General features: G+C 47.5%; 1 protein-coding gene across 1 annotated transcript in view; it reads right to left on the bottom strand.

Annotated features, from left to right (window-relative positions):
- Positions 1-26,679, bottom strand: part of VPS50 (VPS50 subunit of EARP/GARPII complex) — a 791,964-nt gene extending 765,285 nt beyond the window's left edge. Inside the window, exons 1-2 of the mRNA XM_086941875.1 lie at positions 26,591-26,679; positions 9,243-9,347 (exon numbers count right to left, since the gene is read on the bottom strand). Coding sequence (XP_086798001.1) covers positions 9,243-9,326 — 84 coding nt within the window. The 5' untranslated portion in view covers positions 9,327-9,347; positions 26,591-26,679. The remainder of the gene's footprint in view (positions 1-9,242; positions 9,348-26,590) is intronic.
- Between the last annotated feature and the right edge of the window lie 1,121 nt (positions 26,680-27,800).

The following is a 27,800-nucleotide window of genomic DNA, read 5'->3' as shown; positions in this document are numbered from 1 at the left end:
GAAAAAAAACACAGACATTTCTCAAGATTAGACTATCGTTTAGCGGATAGATCTATTATAGATTATCTTTCAAGGACTTCCTACTGTGGTATTGATAAATCCAACAATATGCTATTGCTGAATTTATCCTAAAATGTACAGACAAGAAGTTATAAGACTGTCTGTAAGCCAAAATTCAGCCATCCAGTGGTCAGTCCTGATTGGTCAGAGTTAAGTGGATTAGCCAGGCTGCTTTGATGAGGTGAAAAGTAGCCCCTGGGCTTAGAGAGCCATTTTCAGAGGGCAGGGTTCTGCCACATAGGAATGACAGAGCAGAGGTAGGGTTGTAAACAACAATCTTCAATAGAAGAAGGAGGCAGACAGGAGATGACAGTTTCACTTACTCCCCTACTCTTTGAACCTAGTCAGATAGTAGGATTAAGGAAGGAATGAGCAGGTGCAAGAGGGAGCGACAATATGGAGATGAACCATGCTGGAGATTTGCTTAGCCAGCTCTCGTCTCTCTGCTGGAAAATCATCAATGTTGAATTCTGGAGAAATGGTCCTCTCCGGGTGACTATAGTGCTACTCTTTGGAGGATATTGTCTTACTCTGGGGTGTTGCCCTGCACCTCATTGGACAGGAGTACCCTCCTGCTTAACCCATAGAACTTGGACTAAGTATCTGAGATGGGCAGAGCTTCTCAAATCTGCTGATTGAAACTTAAAGAAGAAGGGTCCAAGCTGGAAGTTGGATTTGCACCAACCAGGCCCTGCACTCTGACTGACTGTGCCTGCTGCACAAACTGGAACTGCAGCCCTGTGGATCAAACCTGATTTAAAAGGACTAAAGAGTGGACTACCTGCAAGCTGCAGGTTAACAGAGCTCGGCTGGACCATCACCACCAAGAATCCCAGTCTGGATTACTACCAGTGGATTTGTAAGGGTTTTGTCCAAGTGGATTGTGGAAAATCAAGTCCCAAACTTTCAAGAACCATGTTGGATCTTCCAAACACAAACCCTTGGGGTAAGTTTTGGACACTTTGGGACCCTGAAAGGAAATTCAGGAAGAAGTTCCAGACGCTTGGAGCAACTTTAGAAAAATGCTCTATAAGTGGACCGACTGAACCTGGCCAGCCAAGCCAGCAACCCTCAACTGCGAGCCGGCTGGAGTCCAGGTTCATCCCGCTGAAAAGCTCCAGATGTCCGACTTCCAGAGTTTGATCGACAGTTGAAACCCAAGCCGGTGATTCCTCACCGAATCTGGCCTGGTAAAGAGGGACCCCGCAAGAAAAAGATCAGTAATAGTTTCTAAGTCCGAACGAGAGTCAACTCGCCCACCTTGAACTGCAAGCCGGCCTGGATCCCTGGTCCATCCCGCTGGAAAGCTCCAAAGGTCGAACTTCCACAAGTTTGACTGGGAGCTCGTTGTAAGTAAAGCCGGCAACCACTCACCAAATCCAGACTGACTGAGAGCTTTGATGGACCCCGGGAAGAAAACCTCCGGAAAAGTTTCTAAGTCAGAAGGTACAAACTTTGATTGAGACCTACTGCGAGGGGTAGCCGCGCAGGGCTTCATCAGGGTCGGCCTGAAAATTTGGCTTAGTCCGGGTCTAGCACAATCAGATGTCGCAATAGGTGCTGTAGGTTTCCATGTGCTATATAGGGCTAAATCTTAAAAAAATGAATATCTCCGGTCAACTACATTGGACATTTTTCATTTTGGTGTCAATTTAAAGATAAAAATATTTCCTATTTTTTAGGTCTCGTGGCGTTAACCGCACGAAAGCGCGGTCTCGCCAGAGAACTATTGTCACTGCCTCAGCTTTCTAGGAGACAAGACCTGGCCGGAGTCAGAGCGGGTGGCGCGCACAACCACGCGCTCCGATTCCGGCAGGCTGGTCACAGACACACCCACACAGAGACACGCGCACACACACATAGGCACACACGCAGAGACATACACGCATGCACACACACACTAGCGCACACATACTTGAGACACACACTACCACCCCCGCCACACACACACAAGAGGGCACGCGCGCACACACACAAGAGCGCGCGCGCACACACACACACACACCAGCGCACAGAGACACCCCCCTCCCCCGCCACCACCCCGACTCCAACTAAGCCCCACTCACCTCATCGGCGCAACTCCGGACATCATCCGCCACCGCGGGGCTTTCCCTCAGGCATGGGAGCCCCGCGTCACCACTGCTCCTCTGGCCGGGCACTCCGTGGGCGCGGGCTTCCAGCAGAAAACGGAAGTCCCGCCCCACGGCAGGTTTCGGCAGTGCACGCGCACGTCTATTCCTGCTTCCGCTCATTCCGCTCTCTCGCCCTGGGGTCGCATATCTGGGATGGGTTTTACCTTGTTTTACAATAGCGACAGTTTTTTTATTTTTATTTATGTAATGTGATTTTGTATAGCGCAAACTTTACCCCAAGGTGTTGCTCTCTTGATTTTAATATCTTGTCGCGTTTGTTACTTCAGTTTTCAAAGGATGCCTTTCTTCACTCGTCTTTTTGATGTTTTTGAGGCGGCTGGCAGGCCTTGCATCTAATCAAAGTGAGGCTTGTCTTTTGATGTCCAGTTCTTGTGAGTGCGCCTGGAGAACAAACCTGGGCATGAAGAAATGAAGCGCTGTACACGGCAGTGGGATGGGAATTCATTCAAGACCGTGTACATAGCGGAAGGGTGGGTGGGGAGGTGGGCAGTCCTCTTCAGAGCTCGCCCTGGGCCACGAGGAGCCTGGGGGTTCCTTGAAGAGCTGTGCTTTAAGCTCCTTTACTGTGTAGAACAAGCAGTTCTGATTTGTGATGTGTGTTGATTTATTTTCATCCAGATGGGGCAGCGTGTTGGTAACACCCTAGTGGTGACACCTCTTTGCCCACTTCTTGTTGCTCTACTTTTTTGCCCTACTGCTAATTATAATGTACTTCAAGGTCCGGTAGTTGCTTGCCGGGCCATATGCATCCCGGAGTTGGACAGCAAGAAGGAGCACAGCAAGTAATTGGAAGTGATGTTATACATCACAGCTGCCGTATGCTGAAGGAGTCGCGGTTACGGGTTAAGGATGGCCACAGCCTGCTTTCCTTCTGTCTGCATTTCTTCTCCCTGACAGTGCATATTTTTTCCAATACTCTCCTTTGCGTGCTTCAACCTACATTCTGTGTTGCGATCTCTGTGTGCTACTCTCCTTGGAAGCCTCCTACATGCACCCTCTGTGTTGCTCTTTCCCTTTTGTGTGTTCTCCCTGTAAACATCCTGGTGCTGTGTTGCTCTCTCCCTCCAGTGCTTGCACCCCACCACCCCTTCAAGCCACACTTCATTGTCTCTCCGTGTGCCACCACTTATTCCGCCCCCAACGCACTCTGTATCTCATTGTGAGGTTCCCCTCACTAAATACCCCCTGTACTCAATGTTGTTTTCTCACCATATGTGCGTTCCCACAAAAAACCCTCCTCTGCACTCTTTGTGGATCTCTCCCTAGTGTGCTTCTCCTCCCACTAAACACTCCTGCCATCTTTATTGCTCTCTTCCTCGTGTGCTTCTCGCTCCTTGAATTATTTTGGCCGATGCTACAGCATTGGTAAAAAAAATCTTTTTGCTGATGTTGTAGAACATCGTCAAAAACAAAGGGACTAAAAAAGTGAGACTAGTTTGCTTTGCCAGTGTTTGTTTATGTAGTTATGTTTTAATGTAGATATGCCTCTCTGTGTACTTGTCTATACAATTCCTGTATCCACCCATTCCTTTCTCTCATTTATCAGTCTAGTGGCTGGCCTTTGTCAATGTTTTGGTACATTGATATGCCAATCCAGTTATCTCTCCCTTCTGTCTATAAGTTTAATGTTATTTATCTGTCTTTGTCAGTCTGTTGTCCTTCCATACATCTATTCATCCGCCCATCTATGCGTGTCTGTCGGTTCTTCTTTCAGTCTGTTCCCCGATTCCCCTGCAACCCTCTGCCTGTCTGTCCAACCAACCGTCTTTCTGTCTGGCTAGATGGATTAATATCTGTGTATAGCTTTATATTCTTCAATGCATAAAGATATGTATATTGTTGGTGCCCACATGTTGTTCACTATATTACCACACCAGGAGTAGTGTACTATCACTATCTCGTGTATGGCATCGAACCTCTTCAGCAATAGTTACCCGGAGTCCTGCTTCAAAAGCACACGAGTACCACACACTGACAATTTTTTCTTTTGTTTTTCCAAAGTGTTAGTTTGTTGCTGCTTCCCATACTGTAAACGGCTGCCCCCTCCGTTCCCATAAAAAAACGTCATTTTGCCTGTGCCTCTACTATGACCACTGCAGGGAACCTATATGATTGGTCAGTTCACTTTTGTGAGTGAGTTCTGTCTGTAAGCGGAAATACCCAATGTGCGTGCGCACAATTCACTTATCTTTTTTTAAAAATCATTTTGCGGCTCTCTTAGCACTGTGGCACGGGGGCTTGTGTTTTTTTGAGTCTTCTCCTCTACAATTTCCTCCCTTCGTTTTTCAAAAGTCCATCTGTGGCTCCTCTTAATCTCGTCCATCTTCCCTTTCTTTCCCATGCCTTCGATCCCTTCATGCCCTCTATCTTCTTCCTGCCACTTTGCTCACCTCCCTTCTTCTTTCCTCTCTTGCCTCCTTTCACACCCCTGCCGTTCAGCTTGCTTCCTTCCCTTCCCATGCACGTTTTCTATATTTTCCGATGACTCACGGCAGCATTTCATTCGTACTTTCTGCATCGATTCCTCCGTTCACTCTCTTTGCTATATTTCTTTGTTCCACTGTCCGACCTCCCTTCTAACACCCTGTGGCTCTGGGTATTTTGTCACTGGCATTCTTTAGTGAAATGTAGCGCACATTGCCCCTATATATTTCATCTTGTGTGTATGCCGTCTTCCCAGCTCTTATTCTGTCGTTATCGTTATTCATGAAAGCAAGATACTTAGTCTAGTGTCATACTGCAATCCCTATCATGGTCCAATTTGCACATATATTTAAAAATATACATATTTACCTGCCACACTGACCCCCCCTCTCTTTGGTCTTCCCTCACCGTACATTTCCCAGAACGGTAAGATATATTTGAGGTAGCTCCTGCCTCATACCCACTTCTGTCTGGGTGTGTCTCCTCCTTCATTATGAGGGATGTGCTTTTGTTCTCTGTGAGAGTGAAGTGAGCAGGCATAGTGCTTTCAGTGGCTGTTACAATGGCGTGATGATGAGGATGATAGAAATCACAATCTACTGAAGGTCCATGTAGACGGTTGGGAGACAGAGAACATGACAGCACCAGCCACACAGACAAACACACACACACACACACAACCACAACCACACACACACACACAACCACAACCACACACACAACCACAACCACATACGCAGACAAGCACACACACTGCACACACACACTAAACACACAACCACACACCCACACAACCACACACACACACACACACACACACACAACCACCACACACACACACACAACCACCACACACCACCACACCATCAGTGCACACTTTCACCAGACACAAACACCATCAGTCGTCAGTGTACGCTTTCACCGGGCACACATACACCACCAGTCGTCAGTGCATGCTTTCACCAGTCATCCAAACACCACCAGCCGTCAGTGCACGCTTTCACCAGGCACACATACACCACCAGTGGTCAGTGCATGCTTTCACCAGTCACACACACCCCCAGCTGTCAGTGCACGCTTGCACCAGGCACAAACACCACCAGCTGTCAGTGCACGCTTGCACCAGGCACAAACACCATCAGCCAGCAGTGCACACTTCCACCAGGCACACACAAACAGCCATCAGTGCACAATTTCTACAGGCACACACACCACTAGCCATCAGTGCACACATCAATTGTTAACGCATCCACAATTAACTATTGCAGCAATCGCAGTATGGCACACTTTACTTTTAAACATATTCATCTAAAGTGCAGCATGCCACAATTGCTACAAAAATAAATATACATTTTTTTGGCCTACAATTTATTGACTTTTGTTGCAATTAGTGTTGCAATATTTAGCAATGCCAAAAGCTCAAACTTAATTACTGCGAGACCTATTGCATTGCAAATGCTTGTTTTATTTGGTGTTGTATTTTTATTGTGTGTTGTCTCTTAAATATTTACTGAATAGATGTTTTTAAATGCTTAACATACCTGTCTTTGAAGTTAAGCCTGTCTGCTCGCAGCCAAGCTACCAAGAAGTGAGCATGGAATTAATGCTCAAAGACCTATTCTGAGCACTATATTATGTTAGTGACCTTCTTGCCAGTGGTAGACAAATATATACCACTACAAATAATCCACTTTTCAACACTGTTTTTTTAAGTAGTCCCACTGGTTTTTTAAGTAGTCCCTCTAGGGCCTGGGTTTGGCTAGACCCACACCTTCTCAGCTCCAGGACACCCTTCCAGCTGATAGTGCACTCTACAAATCTGTATCACATCACATAACATAACATGGCAGTTGACGCGGCAGGGCGAGGCCAGGGAGATTACGCCTGTGCAGTAGTGAATAAATTGGACAAAGGTGTAATAAAAAGCTTCAAGGAGTTTAAGGAAATCCTTGGGAGTCAAAACTGAACTGCAACAAGGCTAGAGGGTCCGTTAAAAAAAGGTGGTGGAACTTGCCTTACAGGTGAACACACTGGAGAGATTTCTGGATGGACAAGCAGATGACAGGGGGCACTACAAGTACGCATGCTGCTACTCAAAGAGCACCCCCTTTTTTGAATCGTTTTTGGCCACTATAGGTATGGCAGGGTATACTCAGACATGAGTCCCTTTCTCACTGCACCATCAGGATTCAAGCAAGCCGGGCCGAAGACGGCTGAAATGCCAGAAACCGGTCCCCGGTAGCTTGTCTCCTTTCTGGTGAAGAATTGGCTTGGTAGTTTAGTCTGCCCTGTTCCCATGATGCACTGGGCCAGGGACAGACTGATTTGCATATAGCCAGGTTCTGAGCTGGGATGGTGCAGTGAGATAAATAACGGTGATGGATCAAGCCCTGATCTTTGGACTGGGTAAGAGTGGTCTGCTTAATTCAGACACTCTGTTCATCACCACCCCCCCTTTTCTGAATCGTTTTTGGCCACTATAGGTGTGGCAGGGTATACTCAGACATGAGTCCCTTGCTCACTGCACCATCAGGATTCAAGCAAGCTGGGCCGAAGACGGCTGAAATGCCAGAAACCGGTCCCCGGTAGCTTGTCTCCTTTCTGGTGAAGAATTGGCTTGGTAGTTTAGTCTGCCCTGCTCCCATGATGCACTGGGCCAGGGACAGACTGATTTGCATATAGCCAGGTTCTGAGCTGGGATGGTGCAGTGAGATAAATAACGGTGATGGATCAAGCCCTGATCTTTGGACTGGGTAAGAGTGGTCTGCTTAATTCAGACACTCTGTTCATCACCACCCCCCCTTTTCTGAATCGTTTTTGGCCACTATAGGTGTGGCAGGGTATACTCAGACATGAGTCCCTTGCTCACTGCACCATCAGGATTAAAGCAAGCCGGGCCGACGACGGCTGAAATGCCAGAAACCGGTCCCCGGAAGCTTGTCTCCTTTCCGGTGAAGAATTGGCTTGGTAGTTTGGTCTGCCCTGTTCCCATGATGTACTGGGCCAGGGACAGACTAATTTGCATATAGCCAGGTTCTGAGCTGGGATGGTGCAGTGAGCTAAATAACGGTGATGGATCAAGCCCTGATCCTTGGACTGGGTAAGAGTGGTCTGCTTAATTCAGACACTCTGTTCATCACCACCCCCTTTTTTGAATCGCTACTCAAAGAGCAACATATTATTCTACGGAGCAAATTCAAGGACCTTGCAAACTGCTTGAGGGTAAATAATATGCACATTCAGTTTAATACCCAGGCAGTAGGTAGACGCAAACTGAATGACTATGTGTAAGGGTTCTTTACAGCAAACTTGGAGAAAAGATATGGAAACAGATCAAACTCAATAGAGCTCACAGTGTGAGCCGCACAGGCCCAAGCATGCAAAAACCTGATGTCCTGGTAAAGACCAACTATAACCGCTTTCCTACCACCAGCATTGCCTGAAAATGACAAGTTAATTATGGCAGAAGACAAGGGCATGGGATTTGACAGTCAAAGTAATGTGATGAGACAGATGTGTTTCGAAAAAATTAAAATTAAAGTTCAGTAACTGGGGCATTATTCCCTTGTACTAGTTCTAACTGTTTGAGAATATGCCAAGCAATATAAAAGTCTGTTAACGACCATCCACCAGGACTCAATAAATGTACTTACTTCAGCCTCTAGCCACAACGCCACAGACCCAGCAAGTCAGGAGACCAAGAGAGAGACACAAAGATCAGGCAAAAGATCCATTCATTTGTCAGAGCTAAGGCCCAAGAGAAACAGCGGACCAAGGCAGAAAAGAAGTCCAAGGATAAGCAACACCTACTACCCTGAACAGAGTTTACCACCCAACCCCCCTGCACGGCAGAAAGAGAATCTTGTGGGAAGACTGAAGCATAGGCCCTCAATCACAACTGCTACATATCCTGGATTACAGAACATACCTCTTTGGCAGGGGAGAGAAAAAGCTGGCTAAAGAGGCAACAGGCCTCAACAAGTTAAACCCCAGGGCTTGGTTGCACACAAACCACAAGATCAAGGGGCACAAAGCACACAGAGCTGCTTCCTAAAAACCACATCAGAACAAGATAAAGGAGAGTTAGTCACAAACAAAGGGGCATAACCCAAAGACACTAGCACTAAGAACCAAGACTCTGCTACAGGTCCAACAATAGTAAATAACAGGTGACATAAGTCATTAAAAGTAACACAAGAGTTCAACTCCAAAACGGATGGAATGCAAAGTGCTCCAAGCAAGAAGGCTGACCCTAGCAGAGTACCTCACAATTGTCACAATCATTGCCGAACAACGGAGCAAATCAGTTGTGGTCCGGAAGGTTGGTTATTTTGAAACAACAATTTAAACGTCTGTGTAATCCCTATAACATAAAGGACCACACGTCTTAATTATTCAAAAGTTTCTGCACTGGGAGTATGACCTTTTGACAGCAAGTCCAGATTTTCTGATCAAATTGAAATATCACTTGAGCATAATGGACTTTTATGGACTTTTGTAAGATCTCAACCAGGGTGGTTATTTTGGAAGTGATAGAATAATAGGCCCAAGATCACGCCCATTTCTTGTCCTATATGTTTCTGGAGGTAGAATTTAAAATCTTACCACAGAGGACTCAGAGGAGTTTTGGGCATCTTCTGGCTTCGAGCTTCGCTTCAGGCGGCGCTTCTGACTTAGTCCCCTCAGCATCTTGTTTCCAGAATCTTGAACCTGCAAAATAAAATAAAATATTTAAAAAGGTCAGATGCACATACTCACAAGATATGAATGAAAGATAATATTGACTAAGGTTATTGCGAGCAACCCATGTGTAGTAAGTTCATGACCAAGAAAATGAAGTTCTGGATGTCCATTTAGGGAGTGGACAAACCAGCCACCTCTCCACCAAATAAAGCCAGGCACCAGAACCACTGGGCCCAGCAGCAGGTGACACACCAGATGGGACAAAACTGAAATAAATGGCACAGAAATGTAAACAAATGCAGGAGGAAAAGCTGCCAAGGCCTCGCCAGTACATGAAAAGGAGCAGTAAAGGCACCAGATGTCTGAGGAAAGTAAAGGCAGGTCAGAGTGGCCCCACTAACCAAAGCTGAAGGAAATAACTTAGGTACTGATACTGACAGGCTGCAAAAGGAATGAGCAACACTGCACTCCACAGCTGCAGCACTAAAAATCAGCATTGGAACGTGGCAGTGGAGAGACTATCAGCCGGTGCAGGCAAGATCCATAGACAGCACCCATAGCCTTCACGAAATAGGCAGAAGCCTTGCCACAATTTAGACTCCTACTCTAAAGATGGTTTCATGAATGAGAAGCAAGCATTCAAGACAATGAATTCTAGAGAGGACAGTCAGTCTTCAGTATGGAACACTATAAAACACCCAATAATCAGGAGCAAAGCCAAAACAAGTGCAGAAGGAGCAGCAGCCCTGGGACCAGGTCTCAAAGGCATAATTTGCATTCCAGAAGGTGAGGAAGGACCAACATCTTGGACACAGTCATTGAGAGGGAGACAGAGCAAGACCCTGGAGCCAGGCCAATACATTTGGCAAACCAGCAACTGTAGCACTCCCCAACTGCTGAAGCAGACCTGGTGCGGGATATAAGAATCCAAACCCAGATTATTTCAGTTTAGCAAGCAGCAGAATAACTGGTACCAAAGCACCAAAACCTTCCAATATAGTGAAGACCATGAAATGCTGTCTGGCAACCAAGAGCCACAGCAGACCTGGAAATCCAGGGTCTACCGCCTAAGCAACTTCTATGATTTAAAACAATACACAAACTATAGACACAAGTATACTGCAAACAAATACACAAAATATTAAATCTTTTATTTAATCGACAAACAAATAAAATATTATGAAAATATTAATTTTAGTAGGAAGGTTGGTGCTTTTCAAAATGTAGTTTATTTCACGAATCTACTCTTATCACTTCATCTTTTTTGTTCCAAATACATGCTTGTTTCGACAGCGCACGCAGGTGCTATTTCAAGTAAGCCACCAAATCGTCCATATTAGATTGCATTTGCTGTACTTGTATTGTTCTCACAAATCAACAGAAGGAGAGTGTGATGTGTGCAGTGAGGTGTGTGGTGTGTGGTGTATTGGTAATTGGTAAGAGTGCACTATCACCTGCCAGGGTATTCCGTCAATAAGCAGGACTGAGTCTTGCCTCGCCAAGGGCGTGCAAGAGCCATTCAAAGAACAAGGTATTCAGCTTCTTGAGGAAGTCAAGAAGTGAGGATGAGCCTCTGATGTGTAGCAGTATGTCATTACATGCTTTAGGAACAATGTAAGAGAATGCCCGACCACCGAATCTGGTTTTGCATATGCGCTGGATAGGAGTATGAAGGAGTCTGGCTGAGAGGAGGTGTCTGGATGGGTTGTGGAAGTGGTTGTAGCTATTGAGGTAAGCTGGTTTAGTGTTATGCAGGGCTTGGAGGGTGTGTATGAGGAGTTTCAACTGTGCCTGACAGTGTGGTATTGAGGTGGTTGCTGGTATGGTAGGTGAGGCGTCTATTGATGAATCTTGCTAGCACTTTGGCTGGGTAAGTCAGCAGGTCTGTAGTAAGCAAACGTCGATGGATCTGCGTGGGGCTTCTTGGGCAGATGGAGTTCAGTTGAGTGTTGGTCCGATGAGAGGGAGCAACTCAGGATAGCTTTGAGTTCTGCATTGATGGTTACCAGCCTTTTGGTGAAGGCATGATTGGAGTGAGGCCAAGAGTTCAAAGGGGACCAAGAGTGGATGGACCACTTGGTGGCGGCGGTCTCCTCCATTTCGACAGTGACCCACTGTGTTCGCTGTTGATTCGTTGAACAAGATGGAGAGGCATGTTGCACGGTTTGTCAGTCTGGCTGGAGCTCAAAGTTGCTGTAGAAGGAGGAGGAAATTTTGCTGTAGAAGAATTGTGAGATGTTGTTGATTTCTCTGCCGGGCTTGTGCTGGGTATCCTGCCTGGCGATCTAATAGCCTGGTGGATGGCTGTGGTAATGTTGGGGGACTGATGTGGGATTCATTCATGAGGAACAGCAGGACCCACATCTCAGTGGTGTGCATTATGTGGCAAGCTAGTATTGAGAAGCATGCATGAGTGTGTGATATGTGGATGTGGGCTGCTACGCGCAAGTGTGAGAGAGTCAGGTGTTGTGTGCTGTTGGTGCAGGAATGGTGAGCAGTGGTTGTGAGAGTGAGAATGAGAATTGGCAGGTTCAGCAGGAGAACGCTTAATCAGTGTTGTGTGATGTGGCACCCCAGCAGTGCAGCAGCAGGGCTCAAAGGTGTGGAAGGTCGTAGCGGAGGTAGCGGTGGTTGACCAGGTTTCCTGTTGCTGGGCACAGGCATCTACCTAATGGGCACGGATGCTATATCATTTTAAATTCATTAGCCTGCGTGATGAGAGAAGTGTAGACTGAATTTGTGCTTATCAGTATCACCACAGTGATAATAAAGAGATGATATCTTGTTTGGGATTTGGAGGTTTTTGGATTATAGTGGGAGGAAAAAACGAGTGCAATGGTTTAAAACAGGATAGGATATAAGTAACATAATTTGGTTGAGCAGTCAAACAATGGAAGGCATCAATGAGCATCAGTTTCCTAGAAATGAAAAACACTTGTGAACCAGTACCATACAGAGTGTCCCATGGTTTTAACGTTTGGATTACTATATTTGGAATACTTTGGACTGCTTGACACACAGGAGATTAGATGATTTGCCCAGAATTACAGGATGTTGCGTCAAATTGATGAAAAGCAGTTCAAAGTTGGCGCACGTGGAGTCGAAGCCCTGATCCAGACCAAACATGGTCCGCGAAGAAGGTAAAGACGTTGAGGAGGAGCATTCATTGGAGAGCTCATCAGAACTCATGGGCAAGTCTGAAAGGAGAGATATAGAGCTGCGCCATAATACATAGAAATGTCTTAAGCGAAACAAAAAGACAGCAGTAAAGACAACCAGCTGCAAGAAACGGAAAACTCACTCACTGTCAAGGATGAGAGAAGTGTTATACGACTTCCGATAGGGCATGATGACCCAAGCTCAAGAGCAAGGCGGGGATCTATGACGTTACAACGCAGGCTATTACAACGCCTGCTGTTACAACGCGGTTTTTACATCGCATACCATTACAACGCATAGTGCTTTTAGGCGCTGGATAGTGAATTATTTAATTTACTATTCCAACTCCAGTCCCCGTGGATAGTAGGGAAGGTGTTGGATAGTAAATTAAATATATTCCCTATCCTAGAGCGCCCCCCAGCGCAATGCTTTGTAATGGTTTGCGTTGTAATGGTTGCGATGTAATGGTAGTGCGTTGTAATGCTTGCGTTGTAAGTGATGTTTCCCGCAAGGCGGTGCTCACAGAAGGAGCAGATTCAGTGTATCCTGCGATATTTTTTGCATACCCAATATTAGACCCAGAGGATGATGCACACTATATTCTCAATAAATCAAGTCAAGCAGCAGAAGATCCTATACCATATAGCAATTAATTTTGTTGATGGCTCTTCTATTATTGACCAGGAGACAGCAATTAGATGCACTAGTGTAGCAGTAGTCCATGCAGAACAGCATGATTCCTTTGATACACTGCATATAGTAGAAAAGCGGACAATGACTGCACATTATTCGGCCCCAGCAGCAGAATTACCAGCAATAATAGAGACCCTTAAATTAGGAGCAGGAGAAATCATTACACTATATTCAGATGCAGCATATGTCACAACCAAAAGGCCCTTCTAAAGCCCTTCATGTGGACTTTGTGGATATGATCGATAGATGCAGTAACTACAGGTACCTCGTAGTGGTGGTCTTCCCATTTTCCCGATGGATTGAAGCAGGACCATGCATCCATTGTGATGCTAAATCAGCAGCTACATTCCTAATCTGTGAAGTAATTCCACGATGGGGAGTTCCAGAAGGGATAAGATACAATATTCGTACATATTACAACATTGTTAAGAATAAAACACAAGTTGTCCTTCATGTACTACCCTCAAAGTAATGGTCAAGCCCCTTGCAGGCCTCTTGAAGAGTAAAATAAGTAAACTATGGGATACATTACACAAGAAATTGTTATACAGTTTGCCAATAGCATTTTTGCCCTTAGAAATACATCCTGTTTAGACCATCATTTAACATCCCACCAAATTGTTACAGGGAGATCTATGAATATCCAAGTCCCTACCACTAGAAGTAAAGAGAAGGGAGAAAGCTCAGGAGAGATCTTGAATGATGAGATGTACATCTATTTGTGTGAACAGATGAAAAGTGCAAGATTCATCTCCAAGCAGATAACATGGAAAATCTTCTTTGCAGCAGCAGCTTGTTGGCTCCAGATAATGCAGTGGAAGCTCCTGAAAACAATAGATGCTACGTTAGTGTGGTGGTGGGTGCCACGCGTGCGTGTGGGCAATGACTCTGGGACTGGGTTCAAGCTCGCAGGGGCAGTGGGAGGTCCACACCTGAGACGCCCGATGTGCACGCGGGAAGTGGGGTCGCAAGCTTAGTTTTTCTTGTTGTGGTGGACCGCTTCTTCCTTTGACCCCCTAACAATTGGGGGTCCAGAGAGCGCATCCACTAAAGTTAACCCTGAGGTAGTTCTCCTGGACTTGCGGACCCCGCTATCTGGCGGAGAACACGACAAGACTTCACAATTGGAAGGCTCAACAAACACACTATATAGTGCTAGCAAAGTCCCACTGGCAGGTGAAGCAGTGTTTGTTGTTGAGCCGCGAACGTCTGCTACCAATGTCCCTTCCACAGGAGGGGCAGGGGCATCCTTCAAACGTGCCATGAAAGAACATGCCAGCTAAAGTCCCACACTGCAGGATGTGGCCAGTCATTGCCCCCGGCTAGGAGCTGGCCTGTCGATGCCTGACCGAGACCAGACTGGGCCACCACCATAAGCTGTTCCCACCGATAACCTACAATGAGGTTGTAGTGCCTTTCCAGGGTTGATAGTCTGCCCTGACAACGTTCTCCTGCGAACAGTGCTACTATCGGCCACACCGACAGCAGGTACCAGCAACGGCAGACAGGACCTCTGTCAAGCACAGGAGATAAAGCGCACATAGCGAGAGGGCGCATCGGGGGCACGAGCGCGAGAATAACCGCAGCAGCAGAAGATAGCAACGGCGCTCGCATGAAACCTGGTCTTGCGAGACCTCAGGACCGGAATATCAGGGGCAGGAGCGGGCGTCTCATGGCCCCTCTAAGAAACAATAAGGGAGAAAGGGGTTAAATTAATCGAATGTGAACAAAGTGCGGGCTCCCCTTCGGAAAACCGAAACCGAAGCTGGAGCCGTGTTCAGAACAGTACACCAGTAATGGCGGCCGCCGCAACAGTACCGCAACACGACTATGTTGACTTCCCAGGCAAGTAGGGCTGGGATTAAGCAATAAGGAGTAGGCGACAGCGAAACAAGAGATTTTAAGGGCCCAAACACCAGCACATGTGCTACTGCACGTCGCGCCGCTGTAGTAGGCTCTGAGACTACAAAAAAGAAGGTTCCTTTCTGTGTAAAGTAGCTTTCGATTTGTGACCAAAAGACTGGAATGTATTTTTGTCTCACAAAATTTTATTTTGATTGTATTAAAAACATATAGATTCATTTGTTACATAACATTTGTTAAAACCATATCTTTCGAAATTTCTCTAATGCATGCACTGTTGACTCTCGAGTGTTCTCTATTAAAGTTAAAAACAATCAATGCAAAATAATAATCACATACAAAAAGATTTTTCAAAACATCATAACATTAAGTACAACACAATAAAGGAAAGTCCTTTGTCGACGCGTTTCGGTGCCTTAGACAGTTCTAACACCTTCTTCAACAGACTTTTAATTAAAAACCAAGTTTCTTCAATCTAAAAACAAATACATACAATTAATATCATACATTTGAGTGAGTACAAAATTCATTACATCGATGCGCATGGCTACCCCCGTGTCAAGGTATTAGCTAAGAGAGACTATCTTACTTGCTAATATGTTGTTGCGGATCTTTGTGTATATTCAAGATTCCACGCACTTGAGGATAGAGTGTCACCGTAGGCTCTGAGACTCCCTGTATGTTTCATGGCTAGTGCAAACTCGCAAGCCCAACGGAAGTCGGGGAGCAACTAGTTAACTTACGTAGAGCAAAGCAAAAGCAATTGTAATAATAGCTCTACAAGTACAGCACATAGGGAAGTGCTATGTGGGGACCCATAAGAAACCCCTCCCTCAGAGTGAAACCGAAACAAGGACTCAACACTGCACACACCCCAAAATGGTGCCCGTAGTAACAAAGGCCTAAGGGGGAGGTACAGGCACCGCGCCTCCTGGCACCGCTGGCTCGCCAGCACGGACTTTAAGAAGCAGGACCCAAAACTAAAACGACACAGCATGGCCTGGTAGTGCAGAGCTCACTAGGAGATACCAGCGAGTGAAAACCCAGGTCCACCCAGCGGGGATGAACCTACTCACCTGATCAAAGAGGTGCCCTACTGAGCCTTCAACCATATGTGCATTGCAATGTTCAAAGCAGACAGTGGCAGCGAAGTGAGAATTGATAGCGCTCAACACTGACAGTAGGAGCAAGTGAGATTGATAGGGTGCCTCCCACAGCTGCAGCGGAGACAAAGTGACCACAGTGTGATCACAATGCTCTGGCTACAATCTGCCTCTTCTCCACTCATCTCCTACTAGACTACAGGAACCAGGGAACCAATGGTTCTGGGAGGACGGTGCCAGAACAATCAGATCTGCAGTTTCTCCAGGGGGAAGACCCCACAAGTGGCCACAAGAGGCAAACAGATAAAGAAAAGGGGAAACGAAACGGACAACATAGATAGCGGCAGGATAGAGAGAGGATTGGCTATAGAGTAGAGGCACTGAAAACAGAGGTAAACCAAGATATCAAGCAAGGCTGTAGTGTAGTTCCAATATTCCCAATAGGCCCTGCGTAATTAAATAATATACACTATAGATTTGACATAGGACTGAGGTCAGTATGTCTCTATTGAGTACTCTCGATACTCTATCAAGTATCGAGCTGTTCTAGGAGCCCGTGTGCTCCATGGGTCAGGATGCCTAGAGGGCCCCAACGTATGGCGCAGTCTGTTTAAAGGACTACTGACAGCGCCCTGCTGCAGTTTGCCTCCTACAGCTGCCCAGCAATTAGTGGGCAGCTGCACCGTTTAGGCGCAATCCTTCAGAGAGTCCCTAGAGGGACAGAAGTGGCACCGAGGTGCCAGGCCTTTCACAGCTGCGCAGCACTTAGCGCCAGCTGCAGCGTGTAGGCCCGGTTATTTTTCTCAGCTGACTAGCAAGTAGTGGGCAGCTGCAACGCTTAGGTCTGTGCAGTTGGCGCTCCCCTGACTGGCGCTGCATAGGCAGCGCGCCCTGACACTCTGGACACAGGGAATTTGAGCGCCTTTGGGAGATGGCCAGTTGGGTCTGGTAGATGGATAGGGCGCAAAGCCCTACTGTGATTTATGTGCTAACGCTTTTGGGGTACTAGGAAATGTATTGTGTATAGTATGTTGTGCGCACCCTGTTTTTGAGACCTCTAGATATGGTTTATTCGGCTGCCCAGCAAGTAGTGAGCAGCTGCTCCGTTTAGGCGCAATCCTTCAGAGAGCCCCTGAGAGGGACAGAAGTGGCACAGAGGTGCCAGGCCTTCCACAGCTGCGCAGCACTTAGTGCCAGCTGCAGTGTGTAGGCCCTGTTATTTTTCTCAGCTGCCCAGCAAGTAGTGGGCAGCTGCAACGCTTAGGTTTGCGCAGATGGCGCACCCCTGACTAGCGCTGCATTGGCAGCGCTCCCTGAGATTCTGGACACAAAGCATTTGAGCCCCTTTGGAGCTGGCCATGTGGCCAGATGGGGACTAGTAGATGCATAGGGCGCAAGGCCCTAATGCGATTTATGTGGTAATGCTTCTGGGTGCTAGGAAGTGTATTGTGTATAGTATGTTGTGCGCACCCTGTTTTGAGACCCCCCTGAGATCCGAACTGAGAAAAACAACACTAGAAACAAAAAGAAGACTCCTCCATATACCAATGCAAAAACACCCTGCAAAACGGGCAGACATCTTCAAATGGCACATTAACACCTTAGCTGCGTGTAAACATTTCTCCCCAGTGCTGCGCTGTCCATTAGAACTAGTGCTGAATGGACGTTCAATGGTCGTGCGCAGCACTGGGGAGGTAGCGCTGCTGACGACCATTGGCCGTCAGCAGCACTTAAGTTAATCATTAGTAACCCCTCAAATTCGGAAACAGACACCTGGAAACTTTGGGAACAAGCTTGTTAACAAGAAAAACGCCATATTCCCCACAACTCTAAACTTAGCACTAATCAGAATTATTAGCAAAAATGTAACTTCTCCCCGGACATTATTTTGATTTTTCTTGTCCCTGGACTTCGAATGGTCGGGAGCGTTTGACGCTGTGACCGCCGTTCCTACCGGTCATAGCAACATAACACTTCTGGCGTAACTCTCACCTGGCGTTTTAACCTCAAGATGGCGCCTCTGAAGAAACTGACCTGCTTTTTGAATGCCTCGTAGCAGATCCATGGGAACTTTTTCCGAACTACCTATCCCCTTCCCCCTCCCTGCTCTACTCCTCTCCTCTTTTCTGATACTAACCTTTGCCCCCACCAGTCCTTGCCCTAATCCCCACCCTGTTTACCTGTGAATTTCCCACGTCATTTGAGAGCTAGCTATTTTGTCTGATGCCAGATGGAGCTACCTGGTTTAGCTATAGGGGTGACAGGTCAGGGATTCCCTCCTTGGATGTCACCTACCCAGTCGGTCTTTAGCCAGACTTCCTTTCGTCTCTCCTGTCGTCTCTTCCCGCTTCACCCCTCTATTTATAGCTCTACTTCTCCCCTCTCTCAATGTATTGAGACTGAACTTTTTTGTCTGATGCAGGATGGAGCTACCTGGTTTAGCAATAGGGGAGATGGGTCATGGATTCCCTCCTTGGTTGTCACCTACCCAGTCTGCCTTTAGACAGATTTCATTTAGTCTCTCCTTGTGGTCTCTTCCCATATCCTCCCTTTCTCACCTTCCCTGTTCCCTCCCCTCTACGCTCCATTTATTTTTCCTTCCATGTTATTTAATGTTTCTCATTGAGACCTAGCTATTTGGCCAAAGCCCGGTGGAGCTACATGATAGCTTTAGAGGAGATGGGGTTTGGGATTTCCCCCTCGACCGTCACCTACCCAGCCGGTCTCTGGACAGACTTTCCTTAGTCTTTCTGCCGTATCTCCCTCCCATCCTGTTTTTTCTGCAATCCTCTTCCCTCTACACTTGAGACCAAACTACTTTGTCTGATGCCCAATGGAGCTACCTGGTTTAGCTATAGGGGAGATGGACCGTGGATTCCCTCCTTGGTCGTCACATACCCAGTCGGTCTTTAGACAGAGTTCCTTTCGTCTCTACGGTTGTCTCTTCCCTTATCCTCACGTTCTCACCTCACCTACCCCCCACTTTCTTTCTCTCTCCTTTCTCTCCTCTCCTAATGTATTGCTTATTGTCTGATGTAATGTTGCAATTTTTGATCTTTTTCTGTTACACTGTTAAACCACATTACCTCCCGTCCCTCCCTCGCCTTCCTTCAGCACAAATGAGGCCCCGCCTCCCACCCAGACCCACCCCCAGCATAAAAACTCTGCCCGCCCCCACCTCCACCTGTTTTTTTCTGTCTCACTAGTGAGACTTACCCTTTCAGTTCCTCCCTGTGGCGGTGCCGGGGAGTCTTCGGTTTGGTTCTCTGCTACGGCGGTGCCCTGTGCTGAGTTCTCCTGGCTGGGCCTCCTCTCCTCGTCTCCCTCGTGGTATGGGGGCGGAGCGGTGGCTCAGGAATCTGCTGCGGTGTTTTGGCGGTCCTCCTGTGGCTGGGGCTGTGTTTCCGGGTCGGGCTGCGTGGCTGCCTCCTCCCGGTGTGCTGTCTTGCGGGAGTCCAGGTAGGACGGGTTTGTGCCGGTTTTCTTCTTTGTTTCTGGGCGGGGCGCGTTGCTTCTTGCCCCCGGGGACTGCCACTCTGCCGGCTGCCCGGTGAGGGGCCGGGCATGGCCCAGCCTTCTTGCTGTGGTCCCTCTACTCCTCTGCAGTGGAGTGCACTGTGTAGGTTATCCTGTGCATTTTCCATCCACGGCTCCTCTGCTTCACATTTCCTTTTTCGTGCCATCTGGATTTGTGTGCCGCTGACAGGTTCTTCGCAATGCTGAGGTGTATGTGTACATTTACGGCCTGTGGGTTCTACGGCCTGCTTGTGCGTTTTTCTTGCCCTGTGGATGTTGTATACCGGCCTTGGTGCTGTGCCTCAGTGATGACCTTTGGTGGCACTGGTTTTCGCTGGATGGCTTCAGTTCTTGTCCTGCTGCTCCATGTTCCCTTTGGTGGTGGCCTTGTCGGTTGTCTGCCACTGGTTCTGCTCCTGACGGGGTCGCATTGGGTTTGGTTGGGGGCGTACCAGTGTCCTCTTCCTCTGCTGCTGGGTCTCCGGTCCCCCTGGGGTGCCCTTGTCGCACTGGGCTCCATGGGGGGTGTTCTGCCTTTCTTGTCTCATGTTGCTGCTGGACTTGATTGTGGCTGCCCTGTCCTGTGTTCTGGGGTTTGGTTGATGCCTTCCGCGTCCCTTCCTCAACCGGCTGGTCCTATGTGCGACTGGTTCCCGTCTGGGTCCTTGGGTGTGGATCCTTCTCCCGCCTCTGCTCTGTGTGTGGCTCCGGGGTGGTGAGCGTTCTGGCCGTGGGTCGCTGGTCTCCTGTGCTGGTCGGCAGGGTTTTCCTGTTTCCTACTGGGCGGGGCATGTGGCTTTCTTTCCTTGGTGTCCCCGGCCCTCCCGGTTGGGCTTGCCCCTTTGTGCCGGGGTGGGGGTTGGTGCTGTGTGTAGCGTGCGTTGCTCGTACTTGTTGTATGTGCGTGGTGCATGTGGCTTTGTCCGTTGTGGTGCTGCCCTGCTGCCAGTTGTTTGGCGGTTTCCTGTGCGGCCTGCCGTTGGCGGTCTCTTCCCAGCCCTCCTTCTTCCTTCTGCACTGTGTTGGTTTCAGGTTTCTCTGCGCGCTCGGTTTGCGCCGGGGCGTTCGCTTCTGGGCTGCGCGTCCCTGTCTTCCTCCAGTGGCTTTGCTTCTTGGTGTGGGTCGCCCCTTTCCTCCAGTTGTGCAGTTGACCTCTGTCCTGACCGCGCTGCTTGGTAGGCCTGTTCTGCTTGGCTGCTGCCGTGGCACTGGCTGGCCTGTTCTCTGCTTCTTCTGTGCCCTCCTTGGTGCTGGGTTTCATGGGGTTTGCGGTGGCGGTTCGTGGTGGCTGCATGTCGCCGCCTTGGGCCCTCTGCTTGCCTTGCCTTAGTTGGGGCGTCCTGCCTTTCTCTCGTGCCTTGCACTGGGGCCTCTCCGTGGTCCCTGCTGTGGGTTTCTCCTCTGTCTTTCGGGTGGGCGCGGTTTTGACCGTTTCTTTTGCCCTGGCTGACTGCCTCTTGGTCAGAGTGCCTTGCCCTGTTGGGTTCCTGTCACTGCTGTATGTTCTTGGGTGCTGGGTCGGCTTGGTACGAGTTCCTCCTCTTCCCAGTCACTGCTTCTTTTCTGCGTTTCCTGCGGTTCTATGTGGGGTATGCCCGTTTCTGTGTTGCATCCTTCCTCTTCAGCCTCGGGCCTTCGCCCTGGGTCTTCCCGCATGTCCGGACGCTCTTAAGTGGCTCTCGTTCAGTCTGTGCTCAGCCCCGTTCCCTTGTCCGGCGGATGCCTGGTCTCTCTTCCTTCTTGGGTTCGGGCCTTGTGGCCCCGGGGGCTCCTCCGGCATGTCCTGTGGCTGCTTGTGCTGGGGCGCCTGGCTTCTGCGGTGTTCCCTGGGCTTGTTTTCTTCTTCTCAGTCTGTCCCTCTGGCTCCTGTTGGGTTGGTCTTCGGGGTCTGTTGTCCCTGCTTCCCTTGTTGGTCGGTCCGCGTGGGGGCTCTCCTGGTGGCTCGGCCGCTGTTGCCTTCTGGCTCGGTGTTCGCTGGCTCCTCCGGCTCCACTTGTGGTGGCTTCGGTTGCCGGCCTGTTCGGGCTTGGCTGGGTTCGGGTTCCTGCTGCTCTCCCGGGGGTCCACTTGCTGGTGACTGTTGCAGCCTTTTGGCCTTGCCCTGGTGCCCTTTCGGAGCTCTCTGCGGGTCTGTGCGTGTTGGCTCCGTCTGACACTCCGGTGGCGTTGTCCTTTGCAGCGTCCTGGGTGGGTTCTGGTTCTGGTCCTTGTTCCTTGGTTGCCTGCATCCTGTTTCTGGGGACTCTGGTCTGGGTGCTGGGGCTGTCGGCTCTCTGCCTCTGTGGGTGTCCTGTGTGCTGGCAGTTCTGTTATGCTGGGTCCTTCCTTCCCTGTGTCTGGACTGTTGGTGGGTCTTTGGGGCCTCCCTGTGGTGGTCCTGTTTGTGGCGCCGGGGTCGGCCTGGGTGGCCCGGTTCGGGTCTCTGGACCGGGGTCCCGGGTCTTTGGGGGGGGGGCGTCTGGCCCGCTCCTGGGCCTCTGGCTCTTCGGTGTGCCTTTCCCTGCCCTACCTTTTACGTTGTTCGGGCCTTCTGGTGCGGGCTCTGTGGGTCTGTGCTCGGGGCGCTTGGGGTTGTTCTGGGCCCTGTTTCGGATATTTCCTCTCTGTCTGGGCTGTTCGGCTCTGTTGCTTTTGGGTCCGGTTCCATTCTTTGTCCCTTCCGGTTGCTCGGCGTTTTGGCTCTGTCACGGGTTGCTTTTGCCTGTGTTCTGTCCTGCTCCTTTCTTGGCTGTGGGGTCTCGTTTGCTCGGTTTGGCTGTCCGGCATCTTTTGCTGTGGGGCCTGCTGGGTGTGGAGTCCTTCCAGGTGGGGGTCTCTTTGTCTATTCGCTGTGGTCCGACTCTGGTTGTGGGTTTCGGTCCGCGTTCTTGGTGGCTCTTCCTCTTGTGGGGGTGGTTCCTCCTTTGGGGGTTCGGGCCTCAGGGTCTTGTCCTCTTTGCGAGGCCTGGGATGTTGATCTGCTGTGTTTGGGGGCACTGTTTTGTGTTCTTTGTCACTCAGTTGTCCGTCTCTGTTTTCCTCTGCTTGCTATGTCCTCATTTGTGCTGAAGGAAGGCGAGGGAGGGACGGGAGGTAATGCTTACATTTCTAACGATAATGGCATTACTCCTAGTCCTACAGCTGTGTGCCATACGAATGATGGAAATGCAGCTTCGCTGAGTACTGGACCTTTTGACAGCCATGTATGGAGGGGCATTCAAGAAAATCATAACAGCTTGCTGCACCTTTATTGCAGCAAATGATGCGAACAATGAGACTTTATCAGAGGCTATACAAGCACTGCATTATCTACAAAAGAAAATGGTAGATGAAGAAGGTGCCAGAGATAGTTGGTTTAGTGGTTGGGTTTTATCACTGCTAAACTGGATGTCAGGACTGTTAGGGGACTTGTTGCCAACTATTGTGATCTTACTGCTAATATACTGTGTTGACAATTAATCCAAGCATGTTGTATGTGAATAGGTGCAAAGGCAGTGGGATGTTCCCAGTTAGGACAACAACACAAGTAGTGGATTCCCATGGCAATTTACCACCTAGTGCCATGCACAGGCCAAGGTCTGAATGAAGTAGTTGAAATATCAACTAGAGGGGGGGAAAGTTGTAGAAAATCTAAAAAAATAAAGATGCTGTAGAAAATATAAAACACAAGAATATAGCGCAACAACAAACCCGAACAAAAAACACACAGCTGTTTGTGGTTAAAAACAAGTAAGGTGAAAAGTTCCCTTGAGAGCACAATGGATTATGAAACTCGAAAGGGTTTCAGTTAAAGGCTAATTCGTTTTTATTAAGGTTAAAAACATTTAGGATTATAAACACATAAGTCCACTGACACACACATCATGTCACCAAACAGATCGTGGCCTCATTAGACCATGGCTGCAGGAAATCAAGTTAGCCCAGAACACATGAAGGTCTAAAGGTGCCTGATTAGACAATGGGTGCAGGAAAGTAAATTAGTTCAGAGCACCCAAAAGTCTTAGGTGCACAATGCTGAAACCACACACTTAATTTAAATTACATTTTTCATGAATGCACAAGCATTCACGTGCAGACGAATGTTTCATTTACCAAGTATTGTTTGGAGTGCAATAAAGAATGTGTACTGGATTACATCAGAATCTGGGGTTATGGGGTTGTATGTCTTAAGTGTTTTTTTTCTGTTTTAAATCTGTATCTAGCAAGTCACTTATTACTTACTGTTTGTAATAAACCACTGTACAGTGGTAAATAAAAAGAGCTGCCGGTCAGCAGACTGTGGAAGACTGAGCTGCAGTCTATGTTGTGTGTGTTGAAGGTTTTTCTCCCTGTCGCAACAGTCAAAAGCTCTCTTTGCACTGTAAAGAGGAGTCCACGTGTTCCTTTATTTTTGAAGGTTTTTGTCACCCCGCAACAGGGACAGCATGGACAACAGAGGGAGGAAGGGTGGGAACAAGCAACATGGACAACAGAGGAGGAGCGTGAGGGATGGAGGAATGCACGAAAAAGAGGCAAGAGAAGAAATGAGGACTAGAGGGGGCAAACAACGGGAACAGCGGTAGGAGGGATAGTAGGCGAGTGTAAACAATTTGACAGCAGACCATCCATATAATTAAACGGACCGGATGCAATTAAATATTTTTCAGACTAACTAAACTGGAATTTTGGCGCTCCAAACACAAATGGCGCAACAATTACTCGCCTGATCTCAAAAACTTTGCCCTCTCAAAATCTTTGCAATTCTCTAAATTATGTTTTTATCAATAAGATTGAGACCATCAAAATGAGTATTCCCTTTTACCCCTTTTATAAGTAATTTCTCGTCCTTCCCCCAAGATCAGTAAAGAGGACTTAATGGACCCACTGACAAAAGTAAAATCGGGGTCACTCAAAGACACCTGTCCTCCGAGTGGTTTAAAAACAGTATTTACCCGTTTTCCAGACTTGGAAAAGGGAGGTGAAGAGTGTGGGGGAAGGGGCGGCCGGGAGATGCAGCAGAAAGCGTAAAGGCAAAGAAAAAAAGCATTGGCAAAGTTAATAAGTCCTCCCTTCACAAGCTGGTGTGATGGCTACTTTTTTTTATTTTGAAGTATATGCCACAAAATGGGGAAAAAAAGTATATGTCCACCATACACTTCCATTAAAAGTTTTAAAATGAAAAACATTCACTTATGTCATAATTTTACTAGTAATGCTTATTAAATAACGCCTTTAAGTTGTGCCATACATTGTGTTATTATTTGTTCACGCGACAACAATAAACCACTAGCTAATTAACTACTCAAATTGCAGGCAGCTACAGTGTTACAATGTCACAATCATTTTATACCAGCAACCTTAAAAAGGAGATGGAAAATAAATCACCATCTAACTGGCCACCCAATATGCAGGCAAAATTTAAATTCAATATAAGATTAATTAAATAAAACATTTTTAACCAGATTTATCGCTGAAGAGAAAGGAACTATTTTTAGGAGGGTGAGAACAATATGAACATACTTTGTACAGTCACTCAAAAGCAATGGAGCCAATGAGCTATGTGGGCTGGCTGATACCCATGCAGTGTGCTATGCTGGATGGAAACTAAATGTGAATGACATTTTAAACGACTTACGGATGAAGACCACATGCAAAAAGCCTCTTTTTGTGTGAGTAGAATATACTTTTTTTAAAGAATAGTCTGGCAAAACAGTTAAAGGGGTCCTCAACCCAGACCTAAAAAGGACTAACATATATAAAGGTGATCAGAATGGCAAATATTAAGGGGCAGATTTATGTTAACTGGCGCATTCCGAGGGATGCGCCAGTTAACATGCGCCACAGTGCGCCACAGCTACGCCACCCATGGTGCGCCGCATTTATGATGCGGCGCACCATGGGGCAAAAACGGCACAGATGCGTCACGCATCTGTGCCGTAAAAGTGACGCATTGCTGGAGTTGCGTCGCAAGCGCGACGCAGCTCCAGAAATGCTCTGGGGGGAATATTCTTTCAATGCTGCCTCAAGCCTTATGCCTGCTTCAAGCAGGCGCAGGGTTTTGACGCAGCATTGCCCTGAAAGTGACTGAGTGAAATTTCACTCAGCCACTTTCAAGAGGCGTTCCTGCGCAGGAACGACCCCCCCTGCGCAGGAACGCCTCCTCATGGCGCAGTGCTGTACAACATGCCGCATCTCCTAGATGCGTCACGTTGTAAATAGGGCGCAGGGATGCGCCACGTTTCCACGCCGTTGCGTCACGCAACGGCGGCGTACACGTGGCGCAAGCCCTTCATAAATCTGCCCCTAAGGATTCAATGAATGAGAGTGGTCAAACGGCTATTAGAAAAAGAAACAAGCTTATATCAATGTTGGTATCAAAAGACACACTTCTTTAAAGTATTCCTCGGTTCAGGAAGTTCTTCAGCAAAAACTAGAGGGAAGTGATAGAGATAGGAGACAGCCTTTAATCAACAATGTTTAAGATAAAGCAGGGAACTACTCCTGTTATTACTCTTACACCCGGTTTGTGCAGTTGTTTATTAAGGTAACTTGTCTTCAAAAACATTCAATTCACAGAAACAATTCGACCTTGAGAAGAGAGGGGTGAGTGGTGACCGGCTTGCAAAGAGTTGGAGCACAAGCATCCTGCCAATAAATCCTGGCTACATCACTGCAAGCCTTCCCAAGCACTGCAGTCTGCACTGTTCTGTCCCCAAGAATACCAGACGGTATGCTCTTGTTTAACAACATGGTACGTTGTTATAGTTCTTGCCTTAATTCAACTAATTTGATTCAATTAAACTGAACCAAACATAACTGAAACAAAAATGATTAATACAGCACCTGCTGTGTGCTATGTGACAAGGACTCATTTGGCAATCTTATCTATTACAGAAATTGCACTGTGCACTTCTATCTCAAATGTACTGCATGATGTACAGCTAATATTAATACAGTGACCACCGGTCCGCTACTTACACGGAACCTCCGTAAACTCTGCGTTATGCTAGTCGTCCATAGGTGATGTCATTTGGCCATAATTGTAATACTTCCGGGTTCATGAAACCAATCGGACAGCTAAACATAACTCGAGAGTCATCTGGAGTAGGCGGTACTGCTAATGTGTAAAATGACATAGGATTGGAGCATCGGTGGCACCCAAACCAATCTTAGAGCGCCATAGAGAAATCCGAAATGCTAATTGGCCGGGGAGTGTACACGTGCGTTTGTCCTATCCGCCCTCTTACAGTCAGCGTGTGCCGCCTTCCATAAAGAAACAGGGTTAAAGTCGCAGTGCAGCAGGTAACACCAATCTAATTTAAGTCAATAAGGAAGCTGGTAAAGACAGCTTGCTTCGAGCCTGGCAAGCCAAATCGGGCTGTTACGGCTTAATTCACGTCATGCCGACTCCCAGGTGATAAATGTCAGCGATGGTTGAGCCTTGTGACGTCCTGTTTCAGGCTTACCTTTGGGAGTGTTACGGGTGTCAGGTTTAGTGTGACAACCCAAACGTACGTGGCTCTGTAGGGACCCGGTAGGTCACGGTACATTCCTTGTAAGGCCAAGGTGATATTACTAGAATTTACCGACACTGGGTAATAGTCTGTTAATAATGTGACGCTCATTTAATTTGCACTCTAGTGCTACGCGCCTGACAGCGTTTTAAACGTTTGTAGCGCTTTTAACGGGGCAGATCCCTTTTCCCATGTCACCCATGCCTGTGAAATTTTCTGGATTTATGTGTTGGGTTGTGTAGCAGCTACATGCTTTTCTAATTCAACTCTTATGGAGTAAACCACCACTTAAACAACTACACATATTGCTGGCAGCTACTGCGTAACAATGTCACTTAACCATTATAGAACAACAACTTTAACAAGCATTTGTAATGCAATAGGTCTCGCATTAGGAAAGTTTGAGGTATTGGTATTGTAAATGAGATTTTTTTTATTTATGTGTTGGTTTTGAAAATCGCGAAATTAATAGCTTTGTCATTTACAATGCCAATAGTTTTAACTTTCGCAAATGTGACACCTATAGCATTTGTAATGCAATATGCGTTGTATTAACGTGACTTAGATGTATTGATATTACATATAACAATGGCTTTTAATTTTTTTAATAAGTAATACTTAAATAAAAGTTATTGTAATTTATAATGGCAAAAGCTTAAACTTTTGTAAATAAC

This window comes from Lissotriton vulgaris, chromosome 10, assembly GCF_964263255.1.
Source record: "Lissotriton vulgaris chromosome 10, aLisVul1.2, whole genome shotgun sequence".
NCBI classification, from domain to species: domain Eukaryota; kingdom Metazoa; phylum Chordata; class Amphibia; order Caudata; family Salamandridae; genus Lissotriton; species Lissotriton vulgaris.
This window is presented reverse-complemented; position numbering and strand designations above follow the sequence as displayed.